General features: G+C 39.4%; 1 protein-coding gene across 11 annotated transcripts in view; it reads right to left on the bottom strand.

Annotated features, from left to right (window-relative positions):
• DGKH (diacylglycerol kinase eta) overlaps nucleotides 1-25946 on the bottom strand; it is a 144359-nt gene that overhangs the window by 53819 nt on the left and 64594 nt on the right. For 7 of the 11 annotated variants that reach the window (XM_023748243.1, XM_023748246.1, XM_023748256.1 and 4 more), the window contains 9 exons: nucleotides 25538-25642; nucleotides 25142-25274; nucleotides 17966-18072; nucleotides 17181-17306; nucleotides 12511-12613; nucleotides 9230-9389; nucleotides 7161-7269; nucleotides 6895-7034; nucleotides 3361-3445 (listed from right to left, as the gene is read on the bottom strand). In XM_023748243.1, the coding sequence (XP_023604011.1) occupies nucleotides 3361-3445; nucleotides 6895-7034; nucleotides 7161-7269; nucleotides 9230-9389; nucleotides 12511-12613; nucleotides 17181-17306; nucleotides 17966-18072; nucleotides 25142-25274; nucleotides 25538-25618 (1044 nt within the window). In that variant the 5' untranslated portion in view covers nucleotides 25619-25642. Of the gene's footprint in view, nucleotides 1-3360; nucleotides 3446-6894; nucleotides 7035-7160; nucleotides 7270-9229; nucleotides 9390-12510; nucleotides 12614-17180; nucleotides 17307-17965; nucleotides 18073-25141; nucleotides 25275-25457; nucleotides 25643-25946 lie in introns of those variants that run through there. The other 4 variants (XM_023748252.1, XM_023748270.1, XM_023748276.1 and 1 more) reach the window with 4 other exon arrangements.

Genomic DNA, 25946 nt, shown 5'->3' with positions numbered 1-25946 from the left:
GCTCTCTCCCAGAGGCAGGTAGAAAGGAGGCTTTACCCATCTGGCATATTAATTATGATGTGTCTTGGTGTGGGTCTCTTATTTGGGACTCTGCCCTTCCTGGACTTGTAAGTCTATTTCTTTCACTAGATAAGGGGTGTTTACTATCATTATTTCTTCAAATACATTTTCAATTTCTTGCTCCCTCTCTTCTCCTTCCTGCACCCCCATGATGTGAATGTTGGTACAATTAAAGTTGTACCAGAGGCTCCTTATACTCTCTTTATATTTTTGGATTTTCTTTTCTTCTCACTCTTCTGATTGGATGTTTTTTGCTTCTTCATATTTCAAATAGCTAATTAGATTCTTGACATCCTCTACTCTACTACTGATTCCCTGTAAATTATTCTTCATTTCAGTTAGTGTATCCTTCATTTCTGACTGGTCCTTTTTCATGTCTTTGATATTTTCAATAAGTTTCTTGAAGCTCTCATTGAGTTCCTTGAGCATCCTTATAACCATTGTTTTGAACTCTATCTAGTAGTTTGCTTGCTTCCATTTCATTTAGCTCTTTATCTGCAGATTTCTTCTGTTCTTTCATTTATCACATGTTTCTTTGTCTCCTCATTTTGGCTGCTTCCCTGTGTTTGTTTCTATTATTAGGTAGAGCTACTATGTCTCCTGGAATTGGTAGAATGGCCTGGTGTAGTGTGTAGTAGGTGTCCTGTAGGGCCCATGGCTCAGCCTCCTCAGGAATCTGAGCTGGGCTGTGTGCACTGTCCTGTTATAGCAGGGGTGGGCAACCCCTGGCACGCGTGCCAAACATGGCACGCCAGTAACTTTTGCTGGCATGCAAAACCCTCTCTTATAATCTTCCATTTACAATTTTTTTTCTTAATATCGACTTTTTTATTTTTCAAATAAATTCAGTGTAGGTGCATCTTAGATAAATAAATAATTTTACATAACATGTAAACATTAAAAAATAAATGTATTTTTCATCATCATATACTGTGTTTTTGTCGCTCGAATGAATTTTATTATTTCTTCAAGGTTCTTCACATACATACACCTTAAGAGATATCAAGTAGGCGTAACATGTTCTCAAAAAATTAGGGTTGGCACGCAGAAGAATTTTGAGTCAGAGATTTTGCTGGTTTTGGCACGCACTCACAAATAGGTTGCCCACCTCTGTGTTATAGTTACACCTCTTTAGGTGCACCCCTGTGTGGGCTATGTGTACTGTCCCTGTTATAGTTGAGCCTTGGCTGCTGTTGGTGTCACTGGAGGAATTGACCCCCAGGCCAAGTGGCTGTGAGGACCAGCTGCAACTACAGTGGAAGAGCTGCTATGCAGGGGATAACCCCCATGGAGCTGGACTTGCTTCAGTGGGACTTTGGTGCTCACTGAGTCCGCCCCTTAAGTGTATCACTCATGGATGTGGTAGAGTTGTAATCTGGTGTGGTCTGAAGCTGTATGCCAGTTGCATTGGTTCTGGGGTCTCCCAGGAGGTGCAAAGTCAGCCACTGCCTATGCCCTGGCTGGGGCCACCCAGCATGAGCTACAGAGCAATCTGAAGATGGCTGCTATTTCTGTTGGGCTTAGAAAGTGCCCAGGAGAGGCCAAGCTGTTAATCTTGGCAAGTTGCTGCTAGTGTCAGGCCTGAGGCCACTTACCGAAGTATGGGAACACTGAGTCCAGCTGCAGTTTGTTTGAGAGATTTTAGTAAAGTCTGAAGCCTGAGTCAGGACAGACCATTCATATAAAAAATAAATTGCAAAGAGTTTGGATGAGGCTGCAAATTGGGTGGAGCATGGTCTCAGGGAATCTTCAGGGTGAGGCAGACAGTGTGGCCCAGGTTGATGGTGACTCAGATATGGTTCCTGCCAGTCAGCTGTGTGTGTGGGGGGGGGAGAGGGGGGCGGTCCCAGCTCTTTTGTCTGGGAGAAAGCTGCTCCTGAGTTCTTGCACTGATGCCAGACAATTTAGTTCCTCTCCATATGTCCCTGGATCCTGTAAACCTGCTGCCCCAGTGCTATAGCTCAGAGGGAGTGAGTCAGGGTAAGTCCATGGACAGGCCTTTTAAGAGGAACTGCCTGGGACTCTAGAAGCCTTCCAGGCACTGGAACCCTAGGCTAAGGGTCCTGGTGTGGGGCTGGTACTCCTTGCTCCGCATGGGATATCCCTCACAATTAAAAACATGCCACACATGGATGTCAGACTAGCCCATTCCGTGCCTCTCCTGTACCTCCTACCAGTTTCAATGTGGCTTCTTTTTGAATCTCTAGTTGTAGGACTTCCATTCAGCAAGATTTCAGGTGGTTCTATATTTTAGTTGTAATTCTGATGTGGTTGTGGGAAGATGCAAGTACCAGCATTTACCTATACTGCCGTCTTGGTTCCTCTCTCTAAATTTTCAAAATTTTTATAAGCAGTTTTTGCTACCTTATATCAGAAAAAGTTTTTCAAAATTCAATTAGTTTCCTTAAGGAAGAGCTCCATGTTTCTAGTTTCCATTCCTTTCCTTAGTTTTGACAAGATCATAATTTTCTTAATGACAAAACAAAGATTTCAACTGTAAAATAAACAGATGAATTTTCCTCGAGGGGAAAATAAGCTATCATAGATCAAATGGTCTTAGTGAGTCAGAGAATAATCCTTTAAAAATCTGGTTTTGTTGTAAGTCTCCAGGGCTTTGAGGTTTAATCAAAATGCTGAATCTTTAAGAACTTCTAAAAACTGTATTATTAATGGTCCATAGCAGGGATGGAATAAAGGGCACTATTTTTCTTCCTTTGTTTTATCTTGATCAACAGGCTTAACCTATAGACTTGTTCTGATGCACCCTCAACAAAGGTATATAGTATTGTAGCCACGAGTATTGGTATGTTTGGAGATTGTTTAGGAGAGCTGGGCTAACCCTATTGATCACACAGGTGTTCATGGCTGAAGCAGAAGATGAGTAAAAGCCAGTAAGAACCTGTCATCATCTGGCCTTCCCTGGAACCCTGTTGGTCAGAGGAAGGAGGCAGGTGGAATGTTCGGGGAGAACTATGAGGGGTGTTTTCACACACTCATTATCTCATTTAATCTTCACAACATGGTAGTCTCACTCTACAGAGGAAGTCACAGAGGCCCTTGAAGGTGAGTGATATGGCTAAATTCACACTCCCGGAGTGGGTGTTCATGCAAGGTCTCTAACCTAGATCATAAGGATCCATCCTCTTGGGAGAGGACTGTAAGAAGACAATGAGACCAGACACCAAACAATAAAACATAAAATTAACTAAACATGCTACCATATCTTATCAGCTTTCTTATTTGTTCAAGATATTTACCCCCATTTTCATATAATAAATAGGTAAAGGGTTAAAGTCTTACATAAAATTCTTCAGGTGCTTCTGGAGGTCCTGGAAGTAGAGAAGCCTTTGGTGGCAATTTGAGTTCATAGGTCATTATACTCCACCTGAAGGGAGAAAAATCTTTGGTCTAAAATTCCCTTAAAATTTAATAAACTGGCTATGTCTAACTTCATATACAAAAACATGCACATATATGAACTATGGTTTATTGTATTTTAAAACAAACAAATGTGATTGAAGATAAACTGCACTTGAAAAATAAAACAACCAAATATGGGAAAAGAGATGAAATTTTGGTAATTTCACCATATGCTGAATTCATAAGTTATGATTTCCATATCCTATCAATTCTCTGTGTATTCATGACTTCCAAACATTTTAAGGCCATGACCCAAAGTAAGAAATTCGCATGTCTAATAATTCCACTTCTTCACCAGATGCAATGCATTCTAACTTTTCTATTCTTGTCTGTTTCACTTTTAAAATAATGCTCACTGTAATTTAATAACTAGATTATACAACTTACTAATGGATCACAACCCAAAGTTCCAAAACACCATCCTAGATTAAATAAATGCACACTACCTATAAAAAAAATCATTCTCCATGTCACAACCAGTCATGCCACGGGTTCTATTCCCAGTCAGGACACATGCCCTGGTTTCGGGCTTGATCCCCTGTGGAGAGTGTTCAGGAGGCAGTTTATTGAAGATGTTTCCCTCTCATCGATGTTTCTCTATCCCTCTCGCTTCCCCTCTCTCTAAAAAAATCAATAAAAAATATATATTTTTAAAAAGAAGTACCAGGCAGACAAAAATATGTCATTCTTACTCTAAGTGTCTCCACAAACCTGTTTTCATCTTTGTAAGAAAGTCACAAGAATGCTTATTAGCTATCCCACATGTTGTTTTGAGGATTAAATCAATTGATAATAAATGAAAAAGTTTTGATAATTTGGAATATTATGAAACAGCAATATTTTCACCTGGTCCCTATAAACAGTATTCTTAAGGTAGTAATGAAAAGTCAGGAACATCTTCTGTCACCATATACTTGGCCCCTTTGCCCATATGGTGACAGAAGATGATTTGACTTTGGGTGGTAGGCTCACAATACAATATACAGATTATGTATCACAGAAATGTACACTTGAAACCTATACGATCTTATCAACTAACTAGTGGCCCGTGCACGGATTCGTGCACTGGTGGGGTCCCTCAGCCTGGCCTGCACTCTCTCGCAATACGGGACCCCTCGGGGGATGTCGAACTGCTGGTTTCGGCCAGATTCCCGCAGGCCACCTGCAGGGATTGGGCAAAAACCAGCAGTCTGACATCTGAGCAGCAGGCAGCCAGGGGTAGGCAGGGAGCCCGAGCCCCGGCCAGGTGCTGCGCTGTTCCCGCTCATCCAGGCCCCGCTGCACCTGCCGCCGCCACCGCTTGGTAGGCTCGCTGCCGCTCCGCTGCAATCTCCAAGCTGCAGCTGCGTTGAGCGTCTGCCCCCTGGTGGTCAGTGTGCATCATAGTGACCAGCTGTTCGGTTGTTTGGTCACTTAGGCTTTTATATATATAGATGTCATCCCAATAAACTTTAAAAAATTAAATCAATAAGAAAATATTTTTTAATAAAGCCAGGAACAAAATGTTCTTATGTTTCCAATAGTCTTTTTTTAGGTTCAAAAATCTAATATAGCCCCGGCCAGTGTCTCAGTGGTTAGTGTGTCAGCCTGAGCATTGAAGGGTCATGGGTTTGATTCCCAGTCAAGGGCACATACCTGGGTTGCAGGTTTGTGCTGGTCAGGGTGTGTGTGTGAGGCAACCAATTGATGTGTCTCTCTCATATCCATGCCTCTGTCTCTTTCTCTCTGACCCCCTCCTTCCCTTCCACTCTTTAAAAAAACAATTAAAAAAATCAATAGAAAAATATCCTCAGGTGGGGATTAACAACAACAACAAAAATCTAAAAGGTTTTTAAATCCCTTTTTATTTTTATTTATTTCTTCCTATGTTTTTGCAGGAGTATCAAGAAATTTCACCTTGGGGGCACTATTTCTCTGCTGACCACATGGAGAAGTTAATTTTTATAACGAGGGAAAGCACACAGAGTAGGATGAAACGAGAGTGTGGTATTTAAATTTGCAACAAGAAGCCCTTTAAAATACCCTGTGTGGTTTGGTGAGCATAGAATTGCGTAGCTGTCTGAGAAATCACCTCCAGGCTCCTTTAAAGACTGGAGGTTAAATACACTTTCTGCACCCACACTGCTGGGGGTATCCCTCTCACCTTGTATGTTATATAAATGTCTAGCCACTATGTTGCACACTTTAACTAATATAAGATTGAATGTCAACTGTAAATTTAATGAAAAAATTTTTCTAAAAGGAGTGTTTGGGATAAATAGAAATAAATGCTCTACGGCCCAACTCTCTTTTTCAATATTCTGTCAGCAAGAGAATTAACCATTTCAATATTACCTTATGACAGGCAAGATTACAATTAATTAGGTTATAGCGCATTTGAGAGCAATTACATTTTAGATGGGTGGCACCCTGATGATTTTGTTACTTTCCAGAAGAGTTCCACAGATGGCTAATCCTATCAAAGCTGTTTTGATTCATTATAAACTCAAGTTTATAACGATATTTTGACTTTTATCTTATTTTTTTAAAATTTAAATTCTTTATTGTTTAAAGTACTACATATGTCTCCTTTTCCCCCCATTGGCCTCTCCCCGGCCATTCCCACCCCCCAGCACATGCCCTCACTTCCCTACTAGCTATAGTAGGGAACCTATAAGCATGTCCATGGGTTATGCTTATATGCATGCATACAAGTCCTTTGGTTGATCTCTTACCCCACCCCCACCCCCGCCTTCATATTTTGACAATTGTCTTCTTATGGGGGTGGAGAGGTTATTGCTCACCGAGTCCTGTTGTCCCCTACACCTAAATTCTAAAACCTTCTCCATAAGGCTCAGGGTACATGCACTGTGATTTCTTCTTCACATGTGGAGCATTTAGAGAGAAAGCAGTGAGGAGATGTGACCAAGGGGATCATAAAGGGTGATAGTTCTTCCAGATGCATCTCTCTTCTTTTAGTATTTAGTTCTTTGTTGGTTTAATTCATTCTTCATAAGCATCATTAAGAAAAGATATTTTAACAAATCCAAACTTTATAGATCTTTTTCAGCTTTAATGAAACCACAAGATGATAATCATCGAAAGACCCCCTCCCCAAATTAACCATTTAAAGCTTTCTTCTGACCTGAACAGCAATTAAAAGTAGTTAGTATCAACAGAGCCTTCTATCTCTAAAATAACAGGTTCATTAGACTAGTTTTCTCAGTTTTTGCTACAATTCACTCACTCAAAAAATATATTGATTGAATGTCTACTCTCTGCTGGGCTCTGTTCTAGACCTCAGGGGTGAGAGCGTGGACAGGACCAGGAAGTCTCTGCACCAGGAAGTCTCTGCCCTCAAGGGGCCTACAGTCAGCAAAATTTAAGTTCTCCAAAAAAAAAAATGATTGCAGTATGGAGATAATTCACTTTTACCTGTCCAGCATTTTGGTACTGGCTCGTTCCAGCTTCTCTAGTATCTGGGGAAGTTGAGTATCATCATCGTATGAGCCACCCCAGCCGAGAACCCGGGCCAGGTCATTTCCGGTACCCAAAGGCAGCACTCCAAGCTGACACTAGAAGAGAGCACAACAGGGAGACCTCAGACAAGGGGAAAGATAGGGTCTATGACAGTTCTACACTTCTGTCAGCCGGTTAGTACACATTCATGTTAGCTAGCAATGAAAAGAATTAGTACTTGCCTGTTTATTCAAGTTGAGCTTATCAATTTCTGACAAAACCCAACCTACACTTCCATCTCCTCCACAAACAAGAATCCGGAAATTGTCAAACTTCTGGAATAATCTTAAACTGAAAGTAAAAAGTGTTTTATTTTAATATAAATAAAAAAAATTCACTTTCCCTAATTCTGTGTTATTCTATATTTATTGGTGTTCATGTTCAGATTAAATATAAGAACTCTTATATAATAATTACACTATAGAGTTAATTTAAGTACAATTTTAACTCAATAAAACCTCTTAATCATAAAGAGGAAAGAGGATTATAAGTAGAAATGGAAGTAAAATTAGAAGGAAAGGGAAAGAAGAAATAAGAAAACAAAAAAGAAGCAGAACCCAGGAAAGAGAATGAAAGATAAGTGATACAAGATGGTAAAAGTAGTGATTTTTTCTTCCCATGACAAGGCTAAGTTACTTCCTGACGCATAGCAGGTTCCAAACCAGGGGTGGGCATCTAGGGCACTGTTGCTATTGAGTGGCAGTTCCTAAAGAAATCCCAAACCTTGACAATGTGTCAGTTTTTGTAGTCCTGTCAGTTGTTCTCCTCCTCTTCTCCTAGTCTCAGGTCAATCTTTTTACTCCTATCTCCCTGCCTCTCGACTTTTGACATGCCCCACCTCCTGAGTGTACCTTTGCATACCTCAAGTATGGTGGGAAATCTAAAAAATATGTTACAGAGATAACCTCAAGAAGTTTAACAAAGAAAGTTCCTTGGGTGGGAATAACGAATGTCAAGAATATAAGATGTAAGAACTATAAAGGATTATAAAACAAATGTACTAGCACTTGGAGTGGGGGAAACGAGTTAAGTCGGCTCGCGTGAATTGCGCGTACTCCGCGGGAGCCGTCTTTAACTCGGTTCATATAGATTTGCGGTGGAGTGCGGGAAACGTGTAAACTTGGGCCGATTGTAACTGCGTATTACCAAATATTTGTTTGTAATCCACCCTTTTGGTGGATGGAACAAAACCAAAAGACAGAGCCATCTTATATTTTGGCGGGAAATTCACCCGCACTCCAAGTGCTAGAAAGGAGACAGAGCTAACCAGCAATGGGAGAGACAAAGGTGAGAAGAGAGGCCAGATGAGGAAATGCCAGGACCCAAACAAAGGGAAGTGAGGGATGTCCACGTAGATAAAGAAGGAGTTGGGTACACATGAGAAAGACCAACACCAGTGACCAGAGGGCCTGAACTTTGCAAGAGAAAAGCAATGGAAATAAAAAGGAACAAAAGTGAAAAGAGGGACAAGAAAAGAGTAAGGAGAGAAATATGGAAGACAGAAAAATCTGAAAATCCCCATTTCTACTTTTATGTTCATGCGTCAAGGTGACGGTGGAACCCTAGAGAAAAGCAGAGTTGGCATAAATAAATCATAGAGAATGCTGGGCTCTGGTTCAAATGACACAATATCAGCTCTCCAACAAAAATCATACATATACTAAAAATGTACTGACAGTGCCTCAAGGCACATTTTGCTTCACTGAAAATATTTAATATTTTTTCAGATTTTATGTTAAATGACATTCCAGATAGCAGAAACAATGAAGAAAAGCATTTCTTTGCCATTTGTATGGAGTGAGTCTGAAATCCTGGAGGAACTACCTAGAGACCCATGATAGTAACCATGCTTTAGTTAAACAATTGATTGTAATGCATACAAATCTGATTGTAATACATACAAATCAATACAAGTCTTCCATGCAAATCATTTTCTAAAGTTAGTTTGTATTTCTATATTTTCACATTTATCTTTCTTAGAGCTCAGCACACTCTGAGTGTTTGATTGATGTAAGATATGATCTAAAACACTTTCTAAACACATTTTGGAATTTGTATCACACAAGGAAGTTATATCAATATCAAAGAGGTTGTGTTAAATTTATAATTAGAATTTTTAAAAAGGGAGGAGTGAGAAGATCAACACAGAGATGTCTAGATGAGTCTACAATTTTCATGAACTGAAAAGCCAGACACATTTCATGCTTAGTGCTAGGTTTCATTTAAAAGAGACTTATCAATAATCAATTACCCCAAATAAGGACCTCCATTCATTAAATCAAACACCTGAGCTGGATTTAGTAACTGTTTAAACCGTCGAAGGAACTTGACTCCCTGATTATCTCCACTCTTGGAGTTGACGAAAACCAGTAAAGGACTAACACAGAATGAAAACGTTGCTCTACAGAAACCTGTAAAAAAACACAGGACAAGATCAACATGCATAGCTTCCTCTCTTAAACTAACAAAAATCCAGAGAAAAGAAGAGAAAGTCATAAAAATAAAGAACCAGGTTCATTACTTTAACAATAAGTTATAAATTAGCCCCCCGAATGGAGATTGGTTTATTATTTACATATTAAAAATATATAGAGAGGAGTTATCTTTTAAAATATGCTCTATAATGAAAAATCATAACAAATGGTAAAAGTATTAATCAGAGATAATTTGAGATATAGGACCTGCTTTAACAACAATTATAAGGAAAACCAATCAGTCTATGTACTTGTATTTAGTATTATAATGTACTAGAGGCCCAGTGCATGAAATTCATGCACTCGGGGGGTGGGGGTCCCTCAGCCTAGCCTGCACCCTCTTGCAGTCCGGAGCCCTCAGGAGATGTCCAACTGCGGGGAGGCAGGAGAGGCTCCTGCCACCACCGCTGTACTCACCAGTCGTGAGCTTGGCTTCTGGCTGAGCGGTGCTCCCCCTATGGAAGCGCACTGACCACCAGGGGGCAGCTCCTGCACTGAGCATCTTCCCCCTGGTGGTCAGTGCACGTCATAGCAACTGGTCGACCGGTCAACTGTCTGCCTCCTGGTGGTCAGTGCTCATCATAGCGAACAGTTGAGTGGCCTTAGAATATCATTAGCATATTACGCTCTGATTGGTTGAACAACCAGAAGACCAGACACTTAGCATATTAGGCTTTTAATATATAGGACTAGTAGCCCTGCGCACAAATCCGTGTGCCAGTAGCTGGCTGCCGCTCTTCTGTAGCTCTCTGCCCGCTGCCCCGTCCTCCTGTTACTCCCTCCACCCCCCTCATAGCTTGCTGCCCTGCCCCCTCCTGTAGCTCTCCACCGTCCACTTGTAGCTCACTGCCCCTCCTTCCTGCTGATCCGTGATCCAGTCGTTACGTGGTTGGTCGCTATGTAACGACCATTTGCATATTACATCTTTATTATATAGGATTTTAACTGCTCATTGATGAAGCCTGAACAAATACTTTAAAGTTTATAATAAACAACAAAACATTGATATATCAGGGCTTATAGAGGGAGGGCTTTAATACCATAGGTTTTAAAAAAGTCATATCTTTTGAGGTTTGTATCCGTGTATCTATAAGACCTATTGGCATAATTTATATAAAAAGTTTGAAAAATCATAATGCACTTTATCAATGCAAAACATTAATCATCCTATCTAATAATAGAGAAACATGGTAATTAACCATAACTTCGCTACCCTTCCCATTGGCTAATCAGCGAGATATGCAAATTAACTGCCAACCAAGATGGCGGCCGGCAGCCACACAGCTGAAGCGAACATGAGGCTTGCTTGCTCCAGTGACGGAGGAAGCCAAGGTTCCCCGCCTGCCGCAGCCCAGCTCTGAGCTCCAGATGCAACAATGTTGCAATTATAGAAGCTAAACAAACCCAGAAACCTGCTTTCAGCCGCCAGCGGGCTCAGAGCTGGAGCCAAGCCTCAGAGCTAAAGCCGGCTCTCAGCTCCAGTGACAGCCATAGAAGGTAAATAAATCCCAGAATAAATAAAAAAAAGGAAAAAAGGAGAGGCTGGGAGCTTCAGTCACCCGCCAGCCTGAAAACGGCCCTCAGCCCCTCACCCAGACTGGCCAGGCACCCCAGTGGGGACCCTCACCCTGAAGGGGGTGTGACCAGCTGCAAACAGCCATCATCCCATCATCCAGGCTGGTCAGGCACCCCAGTGGGGACCCCCACCCTTAAGGGGGTGTGACTAGTTGGAAACAGCCATCAATCCCTTATTCAGGCTGGCCAGGCACCCAAGTGGGACCCCCACCCTAATCTGGGACACCCTTCAGGGCAAACCAGCTGGCCCCCACCCGTGCACCAGGCCTCTATCCTATATAGCAGGGGTCCTCAAACTACAGCCCGGGGGCCACATGCAAATACAAATATTGTATTTGTTCCCGTTTTGTTTTTTTACTTCAAAATAAGATATGTGCAGTGTGCATAGGAATTTGTTCATAGTTTTTTTTTAAACTATAGTCCGGCCCTCCAACGGTCTGAGGGACAGTGAACTGGCCCCCTGTTTAAAAAGTTTGAGGACCCCTGCTATATAGTAAAAGGATAATATGCAAACTGACCCTAACAGCAGAAGGACTGGGAATGACTGGTCACTATGACACACACTGACCACCAGGGGGCGACATTCAATGCAGGAGCTGCCCTCTGGTGGTCAGGGCGCTCTCACATGGGAAGAGCTCTGCTCAGCCACAAGCCAGGCTGATGGCTGCCAGTACAGTGGTGGTGGTGGGAGCCTCTCCTGCCTCCTCAGCAGCGCTAAGGATGTCCGACTGCAGTTTAGGCCTGCTCCCCGCTGGCAAGTGGACATCCCCCGAGGGCTGCCGGGCTGCCAGAAGGATGTCTGATTGCCATCTTAGGCCCAATCCCCCGGGGAGCGGGCCTAAGCCAGCAGGTGGTCATCCCCTGAGGGGTCCTAGACTGCAAGAGGGCATAGGCCGGGCTGAGGGACCCCCCTCCCCTCCGAGTGCACAAATTTTTGTGCACCAGGCCTCTAGTATATGATAAAAGCCTTTTATAATATGGTTTGCTTGGAAAGTTATTAATTTGTTATTCCAAAACCAATGTTGTAAACACATTCCTCAGCACTTATAACTAAGTTGTAAGATTTTGGAAAAAGTGAATAAATTTATAGTAATATAAATTCCTGTATTGAAATGATAAGAAAACAGATTTCTAAATAAGAGATATGCTAATGGGCAGTTTCAATATAGAGGGAAAAAAAAACACATAAAAAATTAAAATTTTTGGATTACATTTCAGAACAGAATAATGATCTTATTTGCTGAAATGTAAAATCTAAAAGTCTTATACACAGAAAGTTCACCAATGTGTTAATAGCTATGTAAAATTTTAATTTTAAAATGTTCTTTTAAAAATTAAATGTACTGTTCAGCAATTTAAATAGAATTAGTATATAAAAACTGATAAGGATACCAGTTTTAATTCTATTTTTTCTAGGAAAATAAATGTACATATCAACTTTCAATATATCGGAAATATACATACTCACACCACTGCTACATACCATCAGAATCAGTGCTGTTTAGTGCAATTGGAGGAATGATAGACACTTTACATTGGCCAAGTGGACATACAGGATGGTATAAGTCTTTGCAGGCAGTGTGTACCTAATAACAAACAAATACATTTTTAAGAATCATAAAAACAAATCAATATTTAGTTATAAGTTATAGCTAAGAAACTGATACTTTGAGGATCAACTACATCACAAAATGTTCAGTAATTCATAAATTTAGTGGCACAATATTTATGCTTCTAAGGAATGGGCTAATCTTTTTAGAGATGGGAATTTGATTTTGTCTGTGAAGTATATTTTCAAGATTGTCTCAGGCAAGTAGTATATAGTCAATGAATGCTTGTGAAGGCAAGGAGAGGGCCAGAGGAGGAAAGCAATGCAGAGGAAGGAAGGCAAGAGAGAGGAAGGAGAGAAGTGACCAGTAACATCAATATCATTGTCCATTAAAAAACTGATGACATCTACCTTATAAAATTCTTACAGAAAGCCACCACATTTTGATTGACATACAAAACGTAATTGTGCGCTCTAGCTGGTTTGGCACAGTGGATAGAGCATTGACCTGCAAGGGTCCTAGGTTCAATTCTGGTCAAGGGCACATACCCGGTTTGTGGGCTCAATCCCCAGTAGGGGACGTGCAATGATGATTCTCTCTCATCATTGATGTTTCTCTTTCCCTCTCCCTTCCTCTCTGAAATGAATAAAAATATATTTATGAAACAAACATAATTTTGCTACAATCCTATGTATGTTCTCTGACAGAATGCTGAGTTCAGTAGGCCATGTGTTGAACTCAGCATTTAATTAAATATTTTAAAACTTTATTCCATGTCAAGAAAGAGGAAAGAAATGCCCAACATAACGTGGAATCAGTGGGAAGTGCATCTGTGCTGGACTGCGTGAGGACTGGGCCTCTGCACTGCAGTCAGGCAGGAACTCAGCGGGTGGCGAGGGGGCTAAAGGTAACAGGGCTCAGAGGTAGTAATAGCTGTGAGTGCTGATCTTAGCACTGGGTGGCGCTGTCCAACTATGACAGTGATTGCCTGGCCTTCAGGCTGCTTTGTTTGTTTTGAGTCTTGGAAGTCAGCTCTCCCGACACCCCCAAGAGGGTGGGAAAAAACATTGCTTTTCGTAAGTATGGTGTAGATCAGCAAATGTAAGAGAAGTGAGCGTGACATGTTGATTTCATAATGAGATTGATTCCATAGGCCACAGAGGAAAATAAGTCCTATAATATTTTAGTCAGGCCTAATAGGTAATCTGTGTTCCTTTTCCTTTCTTTTCATTTATTTACTAGAAGCCCCGTGTATGACATTCGTGCTTTGCGGGGTGGGGAGGGAAGGGGAGGGAAGGGCGTGTCCCTCAATCCGGCCTGCACCCTCTTGCAGTCCGGGACCCCTGGGGGATGTCCGCTCCCCAGGGGCCTAAGCCGGCAGACAGACATCCCCGAGGGGTCCTTAGCACTTGGAGTGCGGGTGAATTTCCCGCCAAAATATAAGATGGCTCTGTCTTTTGGTTTTGTTCCATCCACCAAAAGGGTGGATTACAAACAAATATTTGGTAATACGCAGTTACAATCGGCCCGAGTTTACACGTTTCCCGCACTCCACCGCAAATCTATATGAACCGAGTTAAAGACGGCTCCCGCGGAGTACGCGCAATTCACGCGAGCCGACTTAACTTGTTTCCCGCACTCCAAGTGTTAGCATTGCCCCGGAGGCAGGAGAGGCTGCCATAACTGCAGCTGCACTCGCCAGCCATGAGCCTGGCTTCTGGCTGAGCTTTGCTCCCTCCGTGGGAGTGCACTGACCACCAGGAGGCAGCTCCTGCATTGAGTGTCTGCCCCCTGGTGGCCAGTGTGTGTCATAATGACTGGTTGTTCTGCCATTTGGTCAATTTGCATATTAGCCTTTTATTCACCTGAGTGAGGATATTTTTTCCATTGATTTTAGAGAGTAAAAGGAAGGAGAAGGGGGTGGGAGAGAGAGAGAGAGAGAGGAGAGGAGAGAGAAACATCGATGTGGATGTGACAGAGACACATCGACTGGTTGCCTCCCAACAGCCCTGGTCACAGGGATGGGACCTGCAACCCTGGTACATGCCCTTGACCTGGAATCGAACCCAAGAACCTCGGATATGCAGGCCCTAACCACTGGGAAACGCCAGCCAGGACTCCTTATCATTTTTAATTTGAACATGATTCTCTTTGTCCTCCTGCTTTTGTTATTCTTCATCAGTTGCCTTTTTTTTTTTTTTCTCACCCAAGGATATGTTTGTTGATTTTAGAGAGAGGAGGAGAAAGAGGGGGGGACTTGGGGGGGAACGAGGGACATTGATATGAGAGAGAAACATTGATCAGTTGCCTCCTGCATGTGTCCTAAACGGGAATAGAACCCGCAACCTTTTGGTGTATGGGATGATACTCCAACCAACTAAACCACCAGCTGGGGCTCAGTTGCCTCTTTTGTCAGCCATAGGCATTACTTTTTATTTCTCTTATCCCATTTAATATAATATAGACTATTTAATATAAACTAGATCTCCTTGGAGGCTTAGTGCAACCCCACCCCTAAAACCCTCTTTTGCCATTCCTTATTTTAAAGGAGTGCTCCCTAACCAAGAGTTTAAATTTTCATTCCACCTAAGATGTCTTTTTGGGGGAACAACCAGTGACATATGTACCTACTGCTATTTTTATTACTCCACATTTACTAAAGTCTAATTCTCTACTTCAAGAACTTCAGCTATTTTCTTTCTAACTTTTTAAAAAGAAAGATCACATATGATGAAGTTACTTTCTAAAAGTATTATATAAATTGTTTTTACCTGCAATATACAGGTTTCTACTTGTATTTAGTCAGTAGTTTTTAAACTTTAGGTAGGAGTAAATTAGGTTTTTTATTTGCTCATTCTACTCGCCCCCACCTTTAATGTCTTTTACAGAAGAGGGCATTCTTAAATGTCTTTTCCCTCTTTTTTCCCTGACAAACATAAATGCCACCTTATTGTGAAATCATTCCTCCCCACTCTGTCAGTTAGATGTGCTGGTTGCTGGACTACTGTCGCCTTTGTTACACCTGACTTAGTCTATACTTCCTATAGACTCTCATTTTTCTGTTAATATATTATTTTGCCTTTAAAATATGATTTTTAACAGCAAAATATTAGTCATCTAGTTAAAAACCAAACCATAGTTCTACAACCCTAATGAGTCAACTCCTAATTTTCCACCTGTTGTCCAGTTTCTGGACACGATTTTACATATTCTGTAAAAATAGTGAAGTTGAAATTTTTATCTTCTACTCTTCTCATTTAACATTGTTATATTTTTCAGTTTTGCCCTATTTTTGCATATTTTTTATTCCTTTTAAAAACTATCTGTGCATGCTTGTTTTTCTAAAATTGATTTGGATTAATTATTATAAATCATATTAGAAAACTGTCCAAAATTAGGTCATCACCAGAACAAAAATTAAATTTCAGTTATTTTCCCAAAAGTTTATAAATACATGTTAAATTAATATACCAGTTTTCTAAAAGGACTAATGAAATAACAACATATTAAGTAAGTGCTTCATGAAATTTCTGCTTTTATGGTTAGAACTTTTTTTTTTTCAATCCTCACCTGAAGACATGTTTAGAGAGAGGGAGAGAGAGAAACATCGATCAGTTGCCTTCAGTACACTCCCGACTGGGGATCAAATCCACACCCAGGCATGTGCCCTGACCGGGAATTGAACCAGCAACATTTTGGTGGACAGGACGACGCTCAATCAACTGAGCGACTCTGGCCAGGCTGGTTAGAACATTTAAAGCAGTGGTTCCCAAACTTATTTGGCCTACTGCCCCCTTTCCAGAAAAAATATTACTCAGCCCCTGGAAATTAATTTTTTTAAAATTTTAATAGCAGTTACTCATCGCCCCCAAATGCACCTGTGGCCATCACCGCCCCCCTGGATTGCTGCAGCGCCCACCGGGGGGGCAGTAGCGCCCACTTTGGGAATCACTGATTTAAAGGCTCTCGAGGTGAGTTCATAAAGTATCCTAAGTTGCCTGGGTCCTGCTTAATAAGTATGTTAGCCCTGTGTTTTTTGTTCTCAACAGTTATTCTGAGTGACCTTGAAACTTTGTGTCTACGTTTACTGCGCGCCTCTGATGTACATCACTTTTCAAGATGAGTGTATAATAATAGGACCTTTTTCTTTTCCTTTTCCTTGCAAGGCCAGAGAAACTAGGCATGGATGTACTTGTAACTATAAGAACATGAAAATGTTATGAAAGAGGTGTGAATACAAAGCTATAGGATCATTGCAAAACAAGTGGACATAAGACAGATTTTACTTATTTTCATTAGATTGTATAAGAATTTTATAAGGTAGATGTCAGGCCTGAAAAATAGCAAACCACCTAGTGTGACTCAAGCATAATGAAAAACAATAAAACTGTGGTAAAGACGTCTTTAGACAAAGGAAACATATGATAAGTATTACTAAAAGGTTATGTAAAAAAGTAACCAGACTGGAAGGAATACACTTTGAAAAAGATGAATATTACAATGGGCATGTGTGCTATCCAGCTCTGCTACGCCATAAATTCTTTGCCTCTAAATCACATACACGTAAAAGTGATGAAAAGAAGCTAATAAAAAGGACTCTCACCATCATTTTACACCAAAGGCATTTCCAATCTTGTAGACGAAGAACGCTGCCACACGTTTTGTCACAGACAACACACTTGGCACTCACAGGCAAGTTACCCTCTAGCCACTGGTGAGGCATAGCCACCTGTGCAGCAGGAGTAAAGCACAGTCAAATTAAAGACTGTGGAGGACACCATTCTTACCCTAGGAAGATATACAATTGAATCTTACTCTAAGAAATCAATAATATGTATCACTCATAGCATACGTTCATTTACCCCAGATTTATTGAGCATGTACTATGTCCTAAGCACTTTAGAGGTACAAGGATAAATAAGACTAAATCCCTGGCCTTCAAGATTTGTAGTCTAGTTGAGGAGAAAGGCATGTAAAAGGCATTATCACAGGGGTCACAAAGTGCTACCAGATATTTGTATGCAAGGTGCAATGGAGGCAAGATTTTGAGGGAGGGGCACCGTTGAGAGGAGGCCCCGAAGTCTGAGGAGTAAAGATCTGAGTAAACAGCTGAGCTAAGCCTTAAAAAATATCTTAGTTTGTCAGATAAGGCTCCACAGCACCAGCCCAGCACCATTCTTAAGTCCTATTCACATTTCCCTTAAAATTTAAGAGCTGAAGGAACCTGGTAAGGACCTAATTGAAAATAAAAACTCATAATTAACCAAGTTCTTCCATTTTTAAGAGTAATAGTAAACCTTCCCACCTAGCTCTGTCAGTATTTTCCCAGGGACAGAAAGTAAAAGAGAAGAGGTGCTGGGAAGGGGTCAGAGACAGAAGAGGCCTTACCCCATCCTCGTCCTCTATGATGTCCTTCCCGATGGAGGCCAGAGTCGTCCACTTACAGTTATTAGTGGCCCTCACTGCACACCTTTTGTGGGCCTTGAATTTACACACTAAAAACACACAGGAAACCATTTCCAAATGAGTGTGTACTTTTAGACCAACAATTAAAGAAAATCACAGCATAAAATTTTAAAGGGGTGGGGGATAGAAGGAAAAGTATATTTTAAAAAGTTTAAATTACTTTTTAACAAATAGCAATGGTACTTTATAAAGCAAATATGGTTATGTATGTATGAAGCACTCTGATCAAGCTATGAATTGCTACTTACATTCCATTTAATCATAGAAGAAAAACAGAAAGGAAATAAATGCAAAATAATTAGTTCTTGAGGAGAAAGGAAACAAATTCAGAATTACATGGGTGCTAGTAACATCCTATTTCTTATTCTGAGGGCTAATTACATAAATGTGTTCAGTTCATGAGAAACGGAACGAGCTGAACACTTCTGATACTTAAAATAAAAAGTGTGAAAATCCCATTGAGGTAAGAACAAGATAATTCAAAGGAGTTTTAAATTGCAAGTATGTCAAGAAACTATCTAGGCATCATGGGAAACAGGTTGATAGGGGTCACAAGGATGGCACTGTCCTTTGAAAGTATTGTGTTGGAATGACTACACTATCATGTAGAGAAAGAAATGATGATGTGATATTCCCACTACATGCATCACTAATTCCTCCCAGTCAAATTACCACAAAGGAGCCTATAAAACAACAACAACAAAGAGACACTGAATACTATCCAACACCAATGAAAGAAACAAATAAATTAAAAGACAGTCTGTGTTCATGGACTGGGAGAATTAATATTGTTAAAATGTTCATATTACCCAAAGCAATCTATAGATTCAATGCCCATCAAAATTCCAATGGCATTTTTCATAGAACTAGAACAAATAATTCTAACATTTATATGGAACCACAAAGACCCCAAATAGCCAAAGCAATCTTGAGAAAGAAGAAAGCTGGAGGCATTGTGCTCCCTGATTTCAAACTACAAGGTGAGGCAAAGGTTTACAGTTGCTCGATTAGAACATAATGTAATAATTAATAAATAATAATACAAGAATAAACTCTGTGCTTCACGTGCTCACATCTGTAGCAGTACTTTTGCCCCACCTTATATATTACAGAGTTGAAGTAATTAAAACAGTATTGTATTGGTGTAAAAATAGACACATAGATCAATGGAACAGAATAGAGAGCCCAGAAATAAACCCATGCCTATGTGATCAATTAATTTACAACAAAGGAGCCAAGAATAGAGTCTCTTGGATAAATTGTGTTGGGAAAATTAAACAGCCACATGCAAAAAATAATAAAACTGGACCACTATTTATATCATGTACAAAAATTATCTCAAACTAGATTAGACTTAAATGTAAGACCTGAAACCATAAAACTACCAGAAGAAAGGATAGATTGTAAGCTCCAAGAGAGACTACATCAAACTATAAAGCTTCTGCACAGAAAAGGAAGCCAGCAACAAAATGAAAATGGCAATCTAGTGAATGGGAGACAGTAAATGCAATATATCTGGTAAAAGGTTAATATCCCAAATATATTAACAACTCATATAACACAATAGCGAAAAAACCAATCCGATTTTAAAAACGAGTAGAGGATCTCTCAAGTGACATCTTTCCAAGTATGACATACAAATGGCCAAAGGTACATGAAGAATTTCTCAACAGCACTAATCATTAGGAATCCTATCTAATTAAGAGGGAATACGCAAATTGACCATCACGCCGTCACAAACATGGCAGCACCCATAGCCACAAGATGGCGGCGCCCAGTCCCCTCAGCCGAGGTGCAGGCAAGCCTCGGATGGTGGCTGCCCAGCCACCCAGGGCTGCCCGAGGCTCAGGTAACCAGGGCCGGCCGAGGCTTGCGCTGCTGGAAGTGGCAACAGCAGAGGTGTGATGGGGCGTCGCCTCCCGCCCCCGAGGGCTCCCAGACTGTGAGAGGGGGAGGCTGGGCTAAGGGACCCCCCCTCCAGTGCATGAATTTTCATACACCAGGCCTCTAGTATGTAAAATAAAAACTACAATGAAATATCACCTCACACCTGCTAGAATGGCTATTAGCAAGAGATAAAAAAATTACAAGTGTTAGCAATGATGTGAAGAAAGGGATCCCTTGTGCACTGTTGGCAGGAATGCAAATTGGTATAGCCACTAAGAAAAGCAGTATGGAGGTTCCTCAAATTTTTAAAAACAGAACTACCATATGATACATCAATCCCACTTCTTGTCATTTATCTGAAGAAAATGAAAACACTAACTCAAAAAGATGGCTGCACTTCCATGTTCTCTGCAGCATTATTTACAATAGCCAAGATAGGAAACAACCTAAGTGTCCATCAATGGGCGAACGGATAAAAAAATGTAATATATATATGTTATTCAGTCATAAAAAAGAATGAAATTTTGCCATATGAGACAATATGCTAAGTGAAATAAGTCAGAGAAAGACAAATACCATAGCATCTCACTTATATGTGCAATACAAAAAACAACAACGAAGCTCAGAGATACAGAGAACAGACTGGTGGTTGCTAGAGGTCAGGGATGGGGAGGTGGCCAATATGGGTGAAGGGGGTCAAAAGGTACAAATTTCCAGTTATAAAATAAATAAGTCCTGGGGATATAATGCACAGCATGGTGACTATAGTTAATAATACTGTACTGTATATTTGAAAGTTGCTAAGAGAATAAATCTTAAAAGTCCTCATCACAAGCAAAACAATTTACTAGTATGTTACTATGTTGGTGATAGCAACTAGACTTATTCTGGTAATCATTTCGCAATATATACAAATACTGAATAAAAAGAGAGAGAGAGAAAAATAAGAGGAAACAACCAGAAAGAAGCAACATAAATATGAAAAACAAGTAAACCACAGATTATTTGAATAATTAACCCTGCTTATGAAAATCAGAACTTGACTACTACTAAACTTACCCTTCAAGCGACACAAACTATCCAATTGTTAATGGATACTGATGTTATACGAGTCTGAGTTTTCAGGTAAATATTTAAAAGCAGAGCTCACTTTGGTGGAAATATAAGGCAACTGTTGCTAAATTCTAAATGTAAGGTGGCTCCTTTTCACATGATTTTTAATATGTAACAGTAAACCATTCATAGACAAGAAATGATGGGTTCCACATTATTTTTTAAAGCAAACTTAGTGTAATATGAAAACAAAAGGGTCAGGTAAAATAACTAAGATTTATATAATCAAATGTTCAAATACTTCAGGTATCATGAATAACCAAAATATGTATGGTCACTTAAACTAAGCTGGTTTTTCCTAGTCTACAGATACTAGACACGGTTCATTTACTAGTACACGCTCTTTGGTGTACACTGACAAATTCTTCCCTGGAAATCATACTGTTTTTGTGATAAATGACTTTGTGACTACGGCACAGACTTCATGTAGAATACAACCATTATTCAATTGAATTTTGTTGCTGACAAACATTAGTGTAAAAAAGACTATAGAAAGTAAGCTTAGTTTGAAAAACAATTTCAGCATTTTGCTCCAGTACAAGTGACTATTTTAAAACTATAGTTAGTGTCTCGAGGCCTTTTCATCTGTTATGGTGTTCCTCAAAAATGTGGTCCTAGTTTTAGTTTTATCTGTAGCATAATCCCAGGCTGCTCTTTAAGTACAAGTACTTGACATTAATGGTCAATAACTGTATTCTAAGAGGCAAAGAAGGAAGTAAAAGAGGGCAACAGGGTATAATTTCATGGCTTTTTTCTTGTTTTTGGTGTTGTTGTTGTTAATGATCACCCAAGAATTTTTCCACTGATTTTTAGAGAGAGTGGAAATAAGGGGAAAGCGAGAGAGAAACATTGATGTGAGAGAGACACATCCTCCCTGATCGGGGTAAGGATGGAACCCGCAATCCTGGTATATGCCCTTGACTGGGAATCAAACCCAAGATGCCGACGCTCTAACCACTGAGTAAAATCAGCCAGGGCATCATGGCTTTTGAAAATTTTTCTATTAAAATTCAAACAGAACATTAAAAGTAAAAATCACAAATTTGTAATAATAAAGTGTATCATGAAATGATTCTTAAAAATTGCAAAGTTGCTTAATATAAAATAATAATAATAATACAAACCAGACTGTAATTATGGTGACTAAGAAATGATAATGATTAATAGGCACCTTAATTTTGTTAATTAACAATTAAATTTCTCCAAACAAGTTATTCTGAAATAAAGCACTTTTCCCTGACCTGTAAAGCCATTATTTTAAAACTCTAAGACTTATAAAATATACTAACATGTAACAAAATTATGATTTTTTTATTGAAATATTTATTCAGTTTTTACTACACTTTATGTGTTCAACAGTGGTTAAAATAAAATTTCCTAAGATGATCTATTTGATAGTGTCGATTAAAAAATCACCATTTAACTTATTTTGTTAAATTGATGCTTAAAAACTATAAAGAATAATTATGCTCTTAAATTATAATTAACATTATCAATTGATTTGGGGATTACTTACAAAAAGTCTTGTCTTCTATTTTTCATATATTTTATATATGCAAGGCTTTAAAGTAATACTTTTAATTATTTTTCAATATAAACCTAGAAGACAAATCAGGACAGCCTTGTCTTATTGTGAAAAACAACAGCCGAGATTAGGGGAATGTTGGACTTCATTCTAACACAAAGTTATTCATTGTCACTAGTGAACAAATATTTTTTGTATTTGCATCTTTGTTATAACTTTTAAAGCCTCTTGCATCCTGTGGCTTTAGTTTTACTAAGCAGGTAGTTTATTCAGATTTGGGAAGGTGGGGGGGTCTAAAGTTTAAGTATAACTTTGATTACAATAAAAATATCTTAAATAGTCACATTCTCATAAAATAAAAAGGAAACTTTTTTGTATGTTCATAAAACCCTTGGGATTTGTAAAACCTCGGCTACAGTTCTAAAAATACTAATGGGCAAAATACTGTCGATTTAAAATTTTTATCAGCAGAGAAAATAAATACTACCATATGTGCCTCTAAAAATAGAATTTAAAAATACAATCATTGAGGATTTTTTAAAAGTCAGGAAGACTTCATTATTAACAGAAAAATATAAAAACACATTTATTTAAACACTTCAAAGTTTTTTTATTCTCACCAGCTGATGTAATTTTCATTTTTTTGTAAAAATGCTTACAAAAATATTCAGTCATCCCACTATCAATCTCAGTTTCTAAATAAACATATTTAATAATGTCTAACTCTTAAAGCAGAAGGGTACCACAGAGTACCTCAGATCTGATATCACTTTTAGCATTTTTCAGATGAGAGACTAGAAGGTAATAGTAAAAGGGCCTTCAAAATAATGTCATGGAATATCACAGACCGGGCAGGAGTCACCCGGAGCTGCAGAAATCCTTTTAGGTTATAAAGCCATAAAGGCCAGTTACATATTTGTTTGCAATCATTCCTTAAATCTAAAAGTGTTTAATGCCTCCTCCAAATATTCATTTTTATAAACTTTAATGTATCAGGCCATGACACAATCTATAATATTTTACCTGAAAAATTTCTTTTGGAGCACAGTTAAAATTTCTATAATATACTTAACTGGAGAAGTTTTATTACACGTATTCTCTCATTTAGCTTCCATAATGTGTTATGAGATGTAAATGACTACTATTCCCCATTTACAGATGAGGAAATAAAAGTCTGAAAAAGTTAAATTTTCCCCCTGCTCACAATGAAATTCTGGAAGTGAAACAGGAACCCAAGGGTCTAAGTGCAGCGCTCTGTTCTCAACTGCTAGATAGCATATTAAATAGCTGAACTGATGACATACCACAAGCTTCTTTAAAATGAATTAAAACTGGACTCTATTTGTATTTAACTATTTAATTATAATAAAGTATTTTCAAAATTACTTAAGATTTTTTGTATTAGAGAAAAAAGCTAGTAATAGAATTATAGATAATTCAAAAAGTAGTACACAATGATTTGATCACTGAGGCATGAAATTAAATAAATCTAAAGAAGGTATGAATTTTCTCTTGGTAATCATTAATGCACTTCCTTTAAGTGGTCACTGTTCTTAAATTTCAAAATAATCCACAAATCCATTTATAAAACAACAGCATAGGCCTTATTTTTAGAAAACTTTAAGGAAATTAAAGGGATGGCATCAATTTAAATGAAACATAAATGAAATAAAACAGCGTTTAAAACAATCTCTATATATAAAAGCCTAAGCAACGGTCTGACCAGTAACTATGATGCACACTGACCACCAGGAGCAAATGCTCAACATATAGGCATGGAAACATGAAACAGACTGATGAATCTCAGAAGAAAGGGGGGAGGGAGGAGGGCAGGAAGAGATTAACCATAGGTCTTATATGCATACTAGAGCCCGTGGGGTCCCTCAGCCTGGCCTGTGGGGATCCAGGCGAAACCAGCTCTTCAACACCCCCCAAGGGGTCCTGGATTGCAAGAGGGTGCAGGCCAGGCCAAGGGACCCCACCAGTGCACGAATCCGTGCACCAGGCCTCTAGTGCAGCGGTCACCAGCCTTTCGGATCTCACAGACCACCAGTGGTCCGTGGACCACCAGTTGGCGACCACTGCTCCAAAGGTTTCCTTAAACCAGCAGTCGACAACTTTTTGGACCTCATGGACCACCAGTTGGCGACCGCTGCTCTATTGCAATATAAGTAACAATTGGAAATTCTGCCAGAGTATATAGTATCCTCACAGAAAGTTTTGTTCTTCATAATCAATCAGAACAGAAAAAGAATACTAGAAAACTGGGATGACACACTAAGTCTAAAGAATGTTTTTTTAATCAGTAGTTACTAGTTCCTCAGGAGACAAATGCTACATTTTGATTTATACTTTCTTTCAAATGATTTTATATTATCTTTTCCTGAGCCAAACGTTTCCCAAGATAGTCCACTGTAAGTCACCAGAAAACATCAACACTCTGTTCCCGCTGAGGTGCTCCCAACTACTACTTCCACCCAAGGGAAATGGTGGATTTTCTCTGTTCACTTCTCAAAAGTACCAATGGCGGTATGGTCAGGTCTGAGGACAACACACGTTGGATGCTACAGTACCTTCGCAGGACAGGCCATGGGAGGTGACTCCGGAAAGGCTCTCTCGGCACACGTTACAGAAAGTGGGTCGGGCATGGGAGCAGGCGTACCAGTTATGCATCCCTGAGAAATGTTCCACATTAAACTGGGCCACCTAGAAATAAGACAGCACAGATTTGCCAAACAAGTGAACAAAACTACAGATACTTAATATTCAGAACGTATATAGTTATGATTAAAATTTCAAACCCATATTTTAAAAACAAGACCTTTTTGCTTTAAGTAAAAAGAATGCAATATCAGGCTTAAACAAGTTGCTGAATGACTCTATACGTACCTATTTTTGCAGAATACAGCGTTAGCTCTTCAGTTAACATTCTCTAAGAACACGAGATGACAGAGGAGCTGCTACTTTACCTCATAAGGCTCTCTGGTCTGTACAGACTTCAGTGAGCTGATCCAGTCCTCCATCTCCTTTCTGTTCTCAGCGCATAGCATTAGTCTTCTGAATGGAGTGATTATCTGAAAGGTATAATTCAATATAAATGATTGTTAATGACCAACAAGAGAGATTATTGTAAAATCTTATTTCCTTGCTAAAGAAAGTAAGAATTGCTGTAAATGAGTTTAGTTCTCTGAGTACGACACAATGTGATCTAGGTAAGAACAATTCTAAGGAACCTTTTATGATTTTGATCTCATTGCTATGTATTTATCAGGCTTTTGAGACCCTTACCAAAGGCTTTGAACCCAAATAAACAATGAATTCTTATTTCATAAAATATATCTTGAAAATTAATTTTAAATATACTTCAAAATAATTCAT

The sequence above is a fragment of the Myotis lucifugus genome, unplaced genomic scaffold, assembly GCF_000147115.1.
Source record: "Myotis lucifugus unplaced genomic scaffold, Myoluc2.0 scaffold_7, whole genome shotgun sequence".
Lineage (NCBI taxonomy): Eukaryota > Metazoa > Chordata > Mammalia > Chiroptera > Vespertilionidae > Myotis > Myotis lucifugus.
The sequence above is the reverse complement of the archived record's forward strand: the minus strand, read 5'-3'. Positions and strand labels throughout refer to the sequence as shown.